We start from the raw sequence: 13648 nt of genomic DNA on the forward strand, positions 1-13648 counted from the left end.
GTTGTTAGATAATTTGATGAGGTAGCACAAATGTCAAGAGCTAGGATGATCTATTGGTGGTCAAAGCAAAAAGGCTGATAGAGACAAATAGGCTGATCTGGGGTCTGGTGACAGACATAGAAGACCTAATTGCTTAGTTGCTTAAAGACTTAGTTGCTACAGGAAGCTGTCATGTACTGGGGGCTTTGCATACTCTTCTTTAACCCACACAATAATCTAACAAGATACAATGCATTTCATATAGTAATCATTTGAGGATCAGAGATGTGAAAGGACTCTGCCAAGGACACAAGTCTGAAAGTTGCAAAGCCTAATTGTGAACACACATCTTTTGAATATAAGTGTCTGGCTTTTGAACACAAGTCTCTGGCTTTTGAACACTAAACTACTATCATAGTGCGGGTTCTCCCTGAGAAACCCTACCATTGTCCCACCAGAAGCTGGGGAGGCTGGGACATTTATCCACAAGCCCTTTCCCCCATTGGTTGAGGTTGCCACTGAGATGAATACTCTTGAGGTATGAAGCTGACAGGTGCTGCCAGCTGTCACAGTGACAGCGAACTCAATTGGCCTGAAGGGATTGGGGCAGAGTATCAACAGCATTACCTCAGCTTTCCTTCATGTAAGACCTAATGTGTGTCTGCTAGCTCAGAGCAGTGGAGCATCTGGGAGCCAGGCTCCCTTTCCCACTAATCCAGGGCAGTGATCTAGAGTCAGTGATAGGCAGGGTGTACAAGAGCTGGCTTTGCCCAGGTGAGGCTCCCTTGAGTGGAGAAGCAGCATGCACACAGACTCTGAAAAGCTGGAGAAGCATACACTGGGGCATTTTTACCTGGTCTGAGATTGGCAGAGAATATGGTGACTGTGGACCAGGAGTAGTTGCAAGCTACACAGGTCTTAGGGGACCCACCTCTTCCTTAGTCTATCTTAAACCTACTAGGGGCTTCCACTCCTAGGAATAACATTCCAGTATGTCATTTTTTGGCAACAGAATCCAGTCATGGGCACTGGGGCACTCCCATAATGTTTCTTTCCTCAAACTCGGTGTTGATGACTATATTTCCTGGTTATTGCTCTTAAGGGCTTAGCATGCCCTACTTTTTCAGGGTGAATAGACAAGTCATAGTGATGCTTGGTTGATATTTACATAAAGACTCACTGAATCCTCTGGCACCAGGAACCAGCAAATATTGAGTGTCAGGCAGTCCCAGCCTAAGTGAGGCAGAACCTCCTTCCTTCCCCATGTGGATAAAATGCTTGGGACCTGTTGGAGTCAGTCAGAGCACCTGAGTCCAGAGGAAGCCATAGTCCATAATAACAGATTACAGGTGCAGCCTGAAGTCACAAAACCTATTGACCTTTGATCTTCTCTTGCATCTGGGTCTCTGGTTTCTCCTGTCTTTTCAGTAAAAGAACTAGGAGTCCTAGACAACTTTCCGGAGCCCTTGGATGCAGATAGAACCTTAACTTTGGATCCACGGACAAGAGTATCTCTTGGACAAAGGTAACTTCAACTCAGAAGCCATTTGTGGGGAGTCTTGTTTCACTGCTCTATGTCTAGCCTTGGGGAGCCTTGGGGGGGGGGGCCTTGGTGGAAGGCACAGGGTACTGGAGGAACTAAGCCTTCTTCCAAGAGTGCAGGTGATGATTTGCTTACTCCCTGTCCAGTGATGACTATTGAATCAGGCCGTGAGGATCCTGAGGCGGGGAGGGATGTGAACAGCTGGCTCTCACTATGGGGAGTTTATGGCCTTCTTGGAGAACTGTCCTGGTTCCCTAATCAGAAGCCCAGGGACAGATGGCTCCTGACAGTCAAAACACATAATGGAGATCCTAGTGATGCCTCTTTGGATGAAGAATGGGTGAAGATGGGGGTTATAGAGGCAGATTTGCTGCCAGTTATTTAGTGGTGTTCAAGCTTGAAGTCTGGATGAGTGGTGACTCACCAGCCATATGGGAAGCTAGAATGGAGATAGATGCCCAGTCTCCCCTCCATTCCTTCCTTTAAATCCGGAGACTTGTTGCACAAAACAGTGCCTGAGGTGATGCTCTGGAACCTCCTAACAATCACAAATGTGATGGATGGAGGGCATCCCAAGGCCATCAGCGTCTGGAGAACGAGGACTACCCAGTCAGGACAGAGATGGAAGTTTCCATTTGGGGTTTTCTGGCGTTGGATGTGCATCTGGGACAGGATCTTGGGGCAGCTTTCTCAAAAGAATTTTTACACAAAATTCCAGAGTGGAGGAGGGGCGGTGAGAAATTGATGACATGTTTTTCTTCTTTCTTTCCCCCACAAGACCAGCTGCTGACAACCTCCTCTCTATCATCTGATCTACCTTGTCCTCTTCACAGGAAGCTCTGAAACCATCATGGCTACCCCACAATGTGAGTGGTGAATTTCAAACCAGCCTGGAAATATCTCCATCCTGCCTCACCAAAGACAATAGAGTACCGGGCCCCTATCATTTACTCAGTTACAGATGCATTTATTTCTTGCTAAAATATGCAGACTGCAAAACCTGCATTTGAAAATCTGAGCGCATTTAGCTCTTTTCTTATTATGTATGTTCAGAATTATTATTTATTTCAATAAAGAGGGTAAAGAAAAAAACAAGAAACATACTGATGACCAATTTGAATATTTTTGGTCTTGTTACTACCCAGAGACTATCAATCAGAAAAAGACAAGTCACTGATAGCCCTAGAAAAAAGACAAATCTTGAAAATCTTTTGGGGACTATAAATGCAGGTAGATCCTTACAGACGCTTTGATCCACAAACCAGTTCCTGCCTTATTTCTCTCCCTTTCTCCTTATAGCCACTCTTTCTCAGAGCAGTAAGCCTACCCCCAAGGATTCAAAAACCATTATTACCAAGATGCAGCTAGGGTCCTGAAGTTTATAATAACCTCATATGTGTTTTGTGTTTTCTGTCTTCTCTCAGCGGTAGATAGTCCCAGAATCTTTGGTGTTTATGATTCTCAGCAAATGGTATGGATCCTGAAAGAAAATTCATTAATAGCAACTCCTTTTAGCAGAAATGTCAGACCTGGTGAGTGACAATCAAAGCCACTGTTTCCTCTAAAAGGGACACCAGCTCCCCTGGGGTTGGGGCTGAGCTTGCCTGAGCCTAGCCTGGGGCCTTTCCTACTTCTGGGCGGCAGCCCAATGTCCACAGGAAGGACAAGAAGGCTCTCTTCCACAGAGGAAACCCTGCACCTAGAGATGAGGGTGTGAGGGGTTGGCAGTTCTTATCAAGAGAAAATGTCTTCAAATAAGAAGATTATCCACTTAAGCAGCAGTTGACCTTCTCCTTGGAGTTTCTCTCCTTTAAATTTCAACCATATCGCTACCTGTGTCCCCAGAATCAAACTTGATCATCTTTTCACTATCAAACCTACACACTTTCCTAATTTGGTGTCCTCTCTTCTGATAATGGGGGATATTCCTTTCTCCCAGCAAAAATCAATCTGTCTTAGCTTCTTTCCCTTTTGCTAGGACTTCAATGTTTGATTTAATTCTTTTTTTTTATTAAAGATTTTACTTATTTGTTTGACAGAGAGAGACACAGCAAGAGAGGGAACATAAGCAGGGGGAGTGGGAGAGGGAGAAGTAGGCTTCCTGAGGAGCAGGGAGCCCAATGTGGGGCTCGATCCCAGGACCCTGGGATCATGACCTGAGCCAAAGGCAGACACTTAACAACTGAGCCACCCAGGTGTCCCTGTTTGATTTAATTCTTCTCTTCCCTGCATACTCCACCTTTGTCTGTCGGTTGGATCCTTTCTATCACTGACAGACATGCTCTAATATAATATTTCTAAGTTTAATACTAAACACCTTCTCTTGATTCCCACATTCCATTCTTACTACCACTCTTTTTTCCCTGTATAGCAATCTCTATACAGTGATATGTACTAGTCGTAGCCAAACTTCATAGAAGAGCTGGCTATACAACTTGTTTCCACTTCATCTCCTGCTCACGCTGGCATCAAACAACCTGACTTCTGAACTGTTCTCTCAAGCTCCCCTTCCCAAGGTCACCAGATATGCTCCTCCGTCCTCACAATGTTTGGTTCCTCAGCTGCAGTCAGCATAATCGATAACTCTTTCTTTCTTGAACACCCCCATCTTCTCCTTCTGTAGGAATAGTCTCTTGTGGTTCACTGGCTTCTCTTTGGCATTCTCCTTTCCAACTCCACTTTCTCTATAAAATCTCCAAATGCTGGGGATCCTCAGATCTCAGTCTGCAATCATTACATAACCCCACTGAAGGGATTGGGAGTTGGTCTCTTAGATTGATGTATCACCTCTATCACTCTGACATTTATGCTTCCAACCAAGAAGTCCCCTCTGGACAATTTACCCATGTCCTCTCGATGTCCCCTCAGGCATCTCTAACTTCATCTATCCCAAGCAGAATTATGGATCTGACTTCTCAAAACTGCTGATGAGCCCAGTCTTCCCCATCTATTAGTGGCATTACCATCACTTGTTTCCTCAAGCCAGAAGTGCAGGAGACATCCTTGATTCAATCTCTATCCAATCCATCAGCAAAGACTGAGGAGTCTCTGTGCAAAATATGCTTTATTTCTAAGATAATATAATATCTCCCCTGGGCCACTGCCATTGCCTCCTCACCACCCTCCCTCCCCCTTCATTTGTGTGGCCTCTCATCCATTCTCTACAAAACATTAAGAGTGACCTTCTGAACGATGTTAATTGAACAGTGTCATTCCCATGTGTTTGTGTTTTGGGGGTGCTAGGTGGGGGCTAGTGGGGAGATCTCAGGGGTGCCGGTCTACTTTCAGAGCCACATAGGGGCCTTTACCAATCCTTTCCCTGTGACACTCTCCTTTCAGACCCTCTCCAGCACCCATGTTTTCATATACTAGTTTCCTCTTAACTTTAAGGTCTTGGTTTGAACTTCACTTCTGCAGAGAGGTCTTTCTTGATTTCTCTATCTAAATTTGGTCTCCTACTGTCCCAGGCTTTGGTCCCTTCCTCCAAAGCAGGCATTGCAATTTATTGTGGTTCTGGTCATTTCTCTGCTTACATATTTTGGTCTCATTTTCTGCGGGGGCCAAGACAATGTCTGTCTTATCCTCAGCTAAATCTCTGGTGCCCACATGCAGCCTTGTCCTGAGTGGGAATTCGATAAAGAAAGTTGACTGGAGAATTCTCAACCCCCTGCCCCGAATGATGGATGCAGAGCACCCAGGCTCCTGGGCTAAATTAGTTGGGAATTAAATTCAGCTGATAGCAACAAAAAGCCCACATAACTGGGACTTAACTAAGAAGTTTATTTCTTTCTCATGAAAAAGAAGGCTGAGCAGGCAGGCTGAGGCCAGTATGATGGCTCCATGATACCCCCAGAGTCCAAAGATTCTAGCTTTCTGCTTTACCAAGCTCAAGTTCTCCTCAACCATCAACCAAGTATTTGAGGCTGGCAGTAAGAAGACACAGGGTATAAGAAAGGAGCTTCTCCCAGCTGAGTCAACTCCTTTTAAAGAACATTCTTAGAAATCCCACACAACACTTCCACATTTATCTAATGGGCTACAACTTCAGCATATGATCAAATTTAGCTGCAAATGTGGTAGGGAATTTTATTTTTATTTTTGGGACACAATAAGCCTTGGTAACAACTGGGGTTCTGATATTAAGTAAGAGAGTGAAAATGGGCTTCAGATAATGATGAAGGGTCTCAGCTCCATGGTGAATGGGAGCTCCCTCCTGAGGGAGTCCTGACTGCTCAGCATCCCCCCTGGCTAGGAGGAGTAATGTCAGGCCAGAAGGACTGGACTTTCTGCTGCCTGGGACCTGATACCTGTTTCCATTTTTCCTTGTGTTTCCAGTCTGTCTTGATTTAACAACATGTACAGACAAAGAATTTCATGATGCAGGAAAAGGCAATCCAGTTTACTTGGGAATCAAGGGCAACCATCTTTGTCTCTTCTGTGCAGAAATTCAGGGCCAGCCTACTCTGCAGCTGAAGGTGAGTGATCATACAGCTAATGAGAGAAGCACCGTGAGATGCACTTTTTATTTCATTTAACATATTGCTGAATAAAAATGACATTTTTTCAATCCTGGATTGTTCAGTTTAGGGAAGGAAATGTGACTTGGCTGACCCCCAAGTCAATGGGCATGGGTGTAACACTCATTTGAACGTAAGAGCATTCTCCGAAAGCTGGAGGGTACACCCATGAGAATGTTTCAAAAAGGCCAAGGAATGGTGGTTTCTTCATCCTCAGTTTTCTTTAACTGACTCCCAGAAGTCCTCCAAGATGCTAGGCTGCTCCAACTTAAGCAAAGGCCACTGCATGGCAGAGGAGACGGGGAGATTGTTAGTCTGGATTTTGTGGATTATATACCTGTGGTCTCTGTACCGAAGGTAGCATTTGTAGTTATGAAGCGAATCCTTCTGATTATGATGAACGCTGTAAGATGTCAACCCACTTGGAGGCTGGGAATCTTGTGAGATGCCCGCACCTGCAGATGGGTGCCCACCAGGAGCACCCACAGAAGAGACTTAAGCTGGTCTCTGTTCTCAGGGAAGATAGTGCTGTCTCAGAGAATCAGAAACACCTGGTGTTATGGGATGCTGGGATGGAGCCAAGCTATTGGGAGCCAGCGGGCTGTCTGTCTTGACACTTTGGTGTCCTTTCACCTGCCTTTGTCCCTGGCCTCTGTCCCTCCCTTTGGGAAAGCAGTCAATCTCAGGGCTGTGTTATTTAGACCCTTCCTCTCAATAATCCTCTCTAATGAGGCTTTTTCCTAATCCTAGGAGAAAAAGATCATGGATATGTCCAAGGAGAAGAAAGCGCAGAAGCCCTTTCTCTTTTTCCATAGTAGGGAGGGCTCCACCTCCACCTTGGAGTCTGTCTCCTACCCGGACTGGTTCATAGCCACTTCCAAAATGGCAAATCAGCCTGTCATTCTCACCAAGGAGAGGGGCAAAAATTACACCACTAACTTCTATTTAGATCCTCAGGACTAAATTCAGCCTGGGCTGTGGGTGGCTGATTCCAGGACAGAGGATCAAGCAGTCAGAGAATCTTCCATTCCAAAACACAATAGGTCATCTTGAGAGACCTCCATGCACTGATGCCCATCTGTAGTCCACCTCATTCTCATCACCCAAAACCACCTCTTCCTTTAGACATCCATTTCTGCACCATGTTTCCCCTGAACATCATCCTAGTGTAAAACCCAAGTTACTTTTTATTCTTTCCTGATCTTGTCCCACCGTCCACTTATCTGCCATGTCCAGTTAAATCAACATCCAAAATGCTTCCTGTACACACCTCTCTCTTCCTTTTCCTTCTGACGACCTATGGCCTAGAGATGTGAGTTCCAAACATTTTTGTTCATAGAACCCTATCAATAAAAGAGTATTATCTGTTAATTCTCTGCATGTTTATTATAAATATTATGATGTATGTTCCCAAATTAATCTAAAGTTTTTATCTATTTAAGTAATCTCTACACCCCACATAGGGCTCAAACTCATGACCCTGAGATCAAGAGTCACATGCTCTTCCGACTAAGCCAACCAAGTGCCCCACCAAAGATGAATCTAAAAGATAAGATAAATGTGAAATAAAAATTTTACGTGTCTTCATCATCTAATGGATTCATAATATCATTAGTTAATAATTTGACACATAACACATAGTTTGGTTAAGATTAATTATTAACTGTAGTGAATTTAAATCAATCCATATTTCAGAGAATCACTTGTATCAGTTTAAATTTTTTTCAGGTGACTTCTCAGAACTTATTGTATTGTCTTTGTTTTTACTTACAAATTAGCTCAAAGGAGAAGTACCAGCTTTGATATTTTCCTGTTATTATTCATGTTTTCTGGAATTTTAGTCAAATCCTTAACCAACAGTTTCTTTATTGGGATACTTTTAGGCCAGTTGTCCCTTTGGTGAGGGTTACTTTATTTAAAGCCTGTATAAAATCTCCAGATTCACTTAGCCAGTCACAAGGAACTATAATTTACCATAATATCTTGCACATGAATGTGAGCATGATGAACTCTCTTCCCTCAGGAGACCTTGCCCTTCTCTGCATATGACAAGCAGTGGTATCAGGTTTTGCAATGTATACCCATTGCTAACTAAGTTCAAATTTCTTATCGGGACATAATCTCTTCCAAAAGCTATCCTTGTGGCATTATCTCCTGGTGCCTCGCTGGCCATGGTCCTGAGACGACCCTTGAATCCTCCCTTACATCCTGTTCGCCTGCCTCTTACTCTAGTCATTGCTGTGTGACCAGCTCTGAGAAGATGTAACTTGACATCATGTCATCTCAGCTGCACCAAGCATCTGTCTCTCTCTGCTTGGGGGCTCCTAGGACACCTTGGGGAAAGACACTTGCAGGAACTTGCTTTGCACTCACACATGCACACACCTGGAAGTGAGATGGAGCTGCCCATGAAGAACCCTTGACCAGTGTGTGGTGGGAGTGGGTGGGTACCTGCTATTCTCTTGGGTCCTTCAGGTGCACAATTCTGAGATGCATTCTACCTACAGGGTTCCTCAGAGAGTCCCAGGAGAATTGAGTCATAGTCATGCATGGCAGTGCTGAGCTCAAGAACACACTCTTGTATTGGCTTATCTCATTTCCCTGCTTCGGTTTCTCCATGCCCCACTCCTGTTCCCTGGGGTCACTTCTCATCATCTGAATGCAAAACCCTTGTCTCAGGTTCTGCTTTCCAGTGTAAACCCAGACTAAGACAGATTCAATCAAAGAGAGCTTCTTTTCTGTACCAGCTACACCCAACACGTTGGATTTCTTCCCTCTGTGCCTCTGCACATGATTTTGCAAACATTTCAGCCACTTTCATCACTGTGCCTCTCACCTGCCTATGTCTTCCTAATATCCTACATCTGTCTGAAGTGTTTAGAGGCTGCTCCTCATCCTCCCAAGAAAATCCAACATCTTATCTTCTTTGAAGTCTATAGCACTTTGCCTTATCATGTGACAGACATTTCTTTTGTTAGACTTGTGCTGGAGTTTTTTCTCCTTGTTTTGGCTTCTTTGCTCTTTCTCCTCAACCAAATTCTAGGTACATAGTGGGCAGAGATTGTGACTTTGATATCTCTATACTTCTTAGGTGCCAAATCTTGCCTCCTACATAATAGTTGCTCAAAATACATGGTTGAAACAAATGAACATTGCATGTATTAGCATCCTCCAATGATACTGAAGTATGTCAGAGTGGAGTTTGCTTTATCATGGCAGAGGCAGCCCTAACTGCAAGAAGGGTGCAAGGAACGTCAGAGTTCCTCAGAGAAGGTGGGGAAGGAAAGCACAGAAAAGCTGGCTAGGAACTTTTCTGTGTCAACTCTTCTTCCTCCTCCTTCTTTGCCAATCTAACCTTAGGAGACTGCAGTGATGTTAGGATATTCTCTCAGGAGGGGATGGCTGCAGAAACAAAGCACAACCCAGAGCTTCCCAGAGGGCTTCCAGCCAATGTCCACTGACTCCATGGCATCTCCCTCCTGGATTTTGTCCAAGCCTTCACCAACATACATTCATTCATACTCATAAACCACTTAGGGGCACAGGAAAATGATAACAGGGGAATCCAGTGTTTCAGTTTTTTACTCTGACAAAGTCAGGACTAAGCATAAATGACCCCAAGGATGGCTATGAGAGGCTTCTGGTGGCAATGAAATGGACACAGAGTAAGCAGGTTTTCTGAGAAGGGCTGCAAAGAATGTGAGTTCTGTAAATAGCTGAATGTGTAGAAAGAATAGTAGAGAGTGACAAAAAATAACACAACATAACTCTAGGCTGTTCTTATAAATATTAACTTCTCGGAAATCCCAAGAGCACTGGAGATGAGCGGGAGGTAGACAGCTGGCCCACCCTACACTGCACCCTCTCACAGAGGAGGTGAGGAAGTGGTGGTGGTGCTGGAGGAAGAAGAGGAGGAAGAGGAGAAACCATAGAAGGACCCAAGAGGTATTCTCAGATATTTTATTGGCTCTCCTAGTTCGAGGGAGGTTTTAGTCTGTTTGGGCTACTGTAACAAAATTCCGTAGACTGGCAGGCATAATAAGAACAAATATGTCTTGCAGCTCTGAAGACTGGAAGTGTGATATAAGGGTGCCAACATGGTCAGGTGAGGGCCCTCAGAGGGTTGCAGACTTCTCATTGTGGGCCTCACATGGTGGAAGGGGAGAAAGCCCCCTAGGCCTTTCTCATATGGCTATTGGTCTTGTTCATGAGGGCCCTGCCCTCAGGATCTAATCACCTCCCAAAGTCCCCACCTCCTAATCTGATCACATTGGGCCTTAGGATTTCACCATATGAATTTTGAAGGAATCAGACATGCCCATTCCCACACTCCATCTTCTCCATCTCAGTTACTCAAGACAGAAACCTAGGAGCCACGCTTGCTTCCTCCTTTCCTTTGAGCCCTACCTCTAATCCATGAAGTCTATCTCTAAAGAGGTCTACCTTCAAAAGGTCTCTAATCCACCCATCTCTCTTCAGCTTCTCTGCCACTCTCCAATCCAAACCAGGCAGCCACCATAGCTTGCTGGTGCTGTAAATCAGAGTCCTGACTGGTGAGTTCCATCTACTCCTCCCTCTGCCCATTCAGTCCAGTCTCCGTGAGCCAGTCAGGGTAATCTCCATAAATGTAAATCTAAACTATGTCATTTCTATGTTCACTCCTTCAGTGCCTCCATTTGCACTTAGAAGGAAAAGCAAATCCCCTTCCATAGTTTTAAGCGTTGCCTGGATGGCCTCAAACTCCTCTATCTTCCAAGGTAATTCTTTCTCCCTATTACTATTCTCAGTGATGCCAATCTTTCTGTTCCTTGAATATGCCAAATTCTGTATAGCCTCAGGACCGTTGCATATGCTGTGCTCGTGCCCATCCCTATACCTATATTAGTTTACTCTCATTCTCTGCTTTTCTGGCTGCTTCAAGTCACCTCTTTATATGTCACCTCCTCAAAGAAGCCTTCCTTAAGCACCATGTCCACAGTAAGCCCCTTCTTCTACCTCCTGAATTTTCTATCTCCCATTTTTGACTGTTTCCTTCACACAATTGTAATGACTTTGTTTATTTGTCTTTATCTCTACTTCCCTCCTTACATTATAAAGTCCTCAATTCCAGGGAAGTGGTATGTGTCTAGTTTACCACTGTATTTCCAGTCCCTAGTGCAGTGTCTGTGTTTAATAAATATATGTTGAATAAATACATTGTTAATAAATTAACAAATGAATGATTGAGGAACTGACCTCCTCCTCTTCTCAGAGCCCAGGGAAAGTCACCATAGTGAGCATCCTGGTCCCTAAAATGGACTCAAAATCCCATTAGGGATCCAGAAGAGAGAGGCATCTTCTCCAAGGCTGAGGCTCTGCTTACAGCTTTTCCCAATAACCTCTTCCCAATTCCCAGTGCCAAGAAAGTGTGGGCTTTTTCTAGAGGTATATGAAGACAGAAAACTCTTCTAATGTTCCTTACGCCAGCAGAGCTTGAAGGGACTATGTGGTAATATTCTTCAGAAGCAGTTGGTGGAAACTCCCACCCCAACTCAGAATTTTGAGATACGTAGGAGGGTAGAAGATAATACCAGAGGCTGTCATGACACATGTAAAGAAGCCTGGGGTTGGCAGAAGGCTTGGAACTGTGGGATTTTTCTCCAAGGGAGCAATGGGTCATGTGATGAGATGCTCTACCCTGGAAAGAGTTTGAGCCTGGGAGCTACTCAGGTCCCTCCAAGGGTGCTTAACAATGGGTAGAGGCGAGGTGATGCTGATCATCATATCCTCCCCAACAGCCACACACACACACCACCTACTGAAATCTGATGAAACCAGACTACACCCAGGAGTGTGGGAACACCTTCCCTGCAGACCCAAAGCCAGTGTCCTGAGAGGGGCTCTGCCTTTCCTATTCTTGCTCTTTGCTTGCAACATTTTGGCACTAGGTCTGGTAAAAAAGAGGGAACAGCTTCCAAAACCAAACTATCATCTCGCCCCCCACCATTCTGAGAAAAATGACAAGAATGTTAGGATACTTTGACTAGGATGTTGTTAGGGGGCCTGATACCAAGTGGGAAAGTGGGGTGAATAGTGCAAACCCTAAAGAAATGATTGCACTAAAGGAAAAGAAAAGCATGAAGTAGTTTTACATTTATACCTAGATGATTAGATGGCCCCTTAGAGGTGGATTAGAAAAGGAAATAGACCAAGAAGAAGAAAAAGACTCAGGAGTCACAGGATAAGGCTCAGCCCAGGAGAGAGGTATGGGAATTCCTGCAAATAGAGAATACCTTTCCTGAATGGATCTGAAGATTGGGCTAAGAGAAAGAAGATGGCGTGGGCAGGAATCTATTGTTTATAGTTATGCATTCTAAAAATTCTATCTGGCTTTTAAAAGCAATGTGCCTGTATTACTATGATAAAAATTAAAATGAGTTAAAATAGTATGATTCTGTGCCCTTGTTTTACTTATCTGGAAATGTCCTTTTTTTGCTGGGGTGAGGACTGAGTCCCTTTTAAGGATATAAATATAGGAAACCCAGGAGGGTTTATCCAAAATCACAAAACATAGCATCTTTCCTTTTTTCTCTAGAGAGGAAAATCAAACCTCTGATGAATATACTTGAGAGCATCAAGCTCATTTTTCACATTCATTTTCACCTGGGTGTTGGAGTTTCTGCCTCAATCCCTGTCCTTCTTGGTGATAAATAAAGTCGATGAACTAGAACTTCCATCTCCTGACCCTTCAGAAGAGTGCATTTCTCTGGGTGCCCAAATAGCTCAATTCCTGGATAGGTCATTCTCAGGCCTTCAGAGGCCCTTGAGCCAAGAAATAAGTAAGCACCTGATCCTGCTCAGAGTGCCTCATCCTGATTTCTCAAAGCCAGGAACTCAGAGATGTCCCTCTCTTGGTTTAGAGTAAGGTGGATGCTGTTGGAGGCCCAGCCTTGGTGATTCAGTCAGTCAGAGGAGGCTACGTCTGGGCAAGACAAAAATCTAGGGCTGCACTGCCCTGCCTGCATTCCACCTGCAGGCAATTTGCCCTTCCCTAAGTTTCTCCAGTCTGGAGAATGTAATTGAACCACCGTAACTGTAGCAAAAATAATTGCTAAGACTAAACCTGAATCTATAGAGTTGGAGGAGCCCTGACTCTAGATTCCTCCCTCTGATGCTTAGGTGTGTTTCTAAGTGCTTGAGAACCAAGTGGCATCTCTCTCTGTCCCTCCCCACGATGAGCATGGGTGTCTGTATGAATCTGTGACCACAGATGGAGGTATGGTTCTCAACCTCCACGAGGCTGTGTATCAACCATATCCAGGTTCTTTCTGCCACGGGCCTCTGTGGATATTCCAGCATCAAGACCTTTGGCTGTTTTGGAGTTCTTTTGAGACTCATTTGTGGATTCTCTCAATAGCCCGGAGAAGGTAACCATTTGCCCTTTTGGACGACCCAGCTCCTGTAGAAGACCCAGTTGGGTCCATACTTTTTGTTTTTGTACATTCTTCAAATCATTATATGAATGATGGGATTCTTCTGTATCCTTATAGTTGTCTTTTTATTTTGTCTAATTTTGAACACATTTAAGTACACTTTAGGCAGTGGGCCTTAGTAACTACCAGATATTATG

The 13648-nt window shown here is 44.3% G+C and overlaps 1 protein-coding gene across 1 annotated transcript; it reads left to right on the forward strand.

Annotated features, from left to right (window-relative positions):
- The first annotated feature begins 2365 nt into the window (after positions 1-2365).
- Positions 2366-7002, forward strand: LOC116636357 (interleukin-36 beta-like). The gene is made up of 4 exons (XM_032411139.1): positions 2366-2388; positions 2947-3054; positions 5858-5997; positions 6790-7002. The coding sequence occupies exons 1-4, from the start codon at positions 2373-2375 to the stop codon at positions 7000-7002; spliced, it is 477 nt and encodes a 158-aa protein (XP_032267030.1). The 5' UTR covers positions 2366-2372.
- The last annotated feature ends 6646 nt before the right edge of the window (positions 7003-13648 follow it).

This window comes from Phoca vitulina, unplaced genomic scaffold (genome assembly GCF_004348235.1).
Source record: "Phoca vitulina isolate PV1807 unplaced genomic scaffold, GSC_HSeal_1.0 scaffold12, whole genome shotgun sequence".
NCBI lineage: Eukaryota > Metazoa > Chordata > Mammalia > Carnivora > Phocidae > Phoca > Phoca vitulina.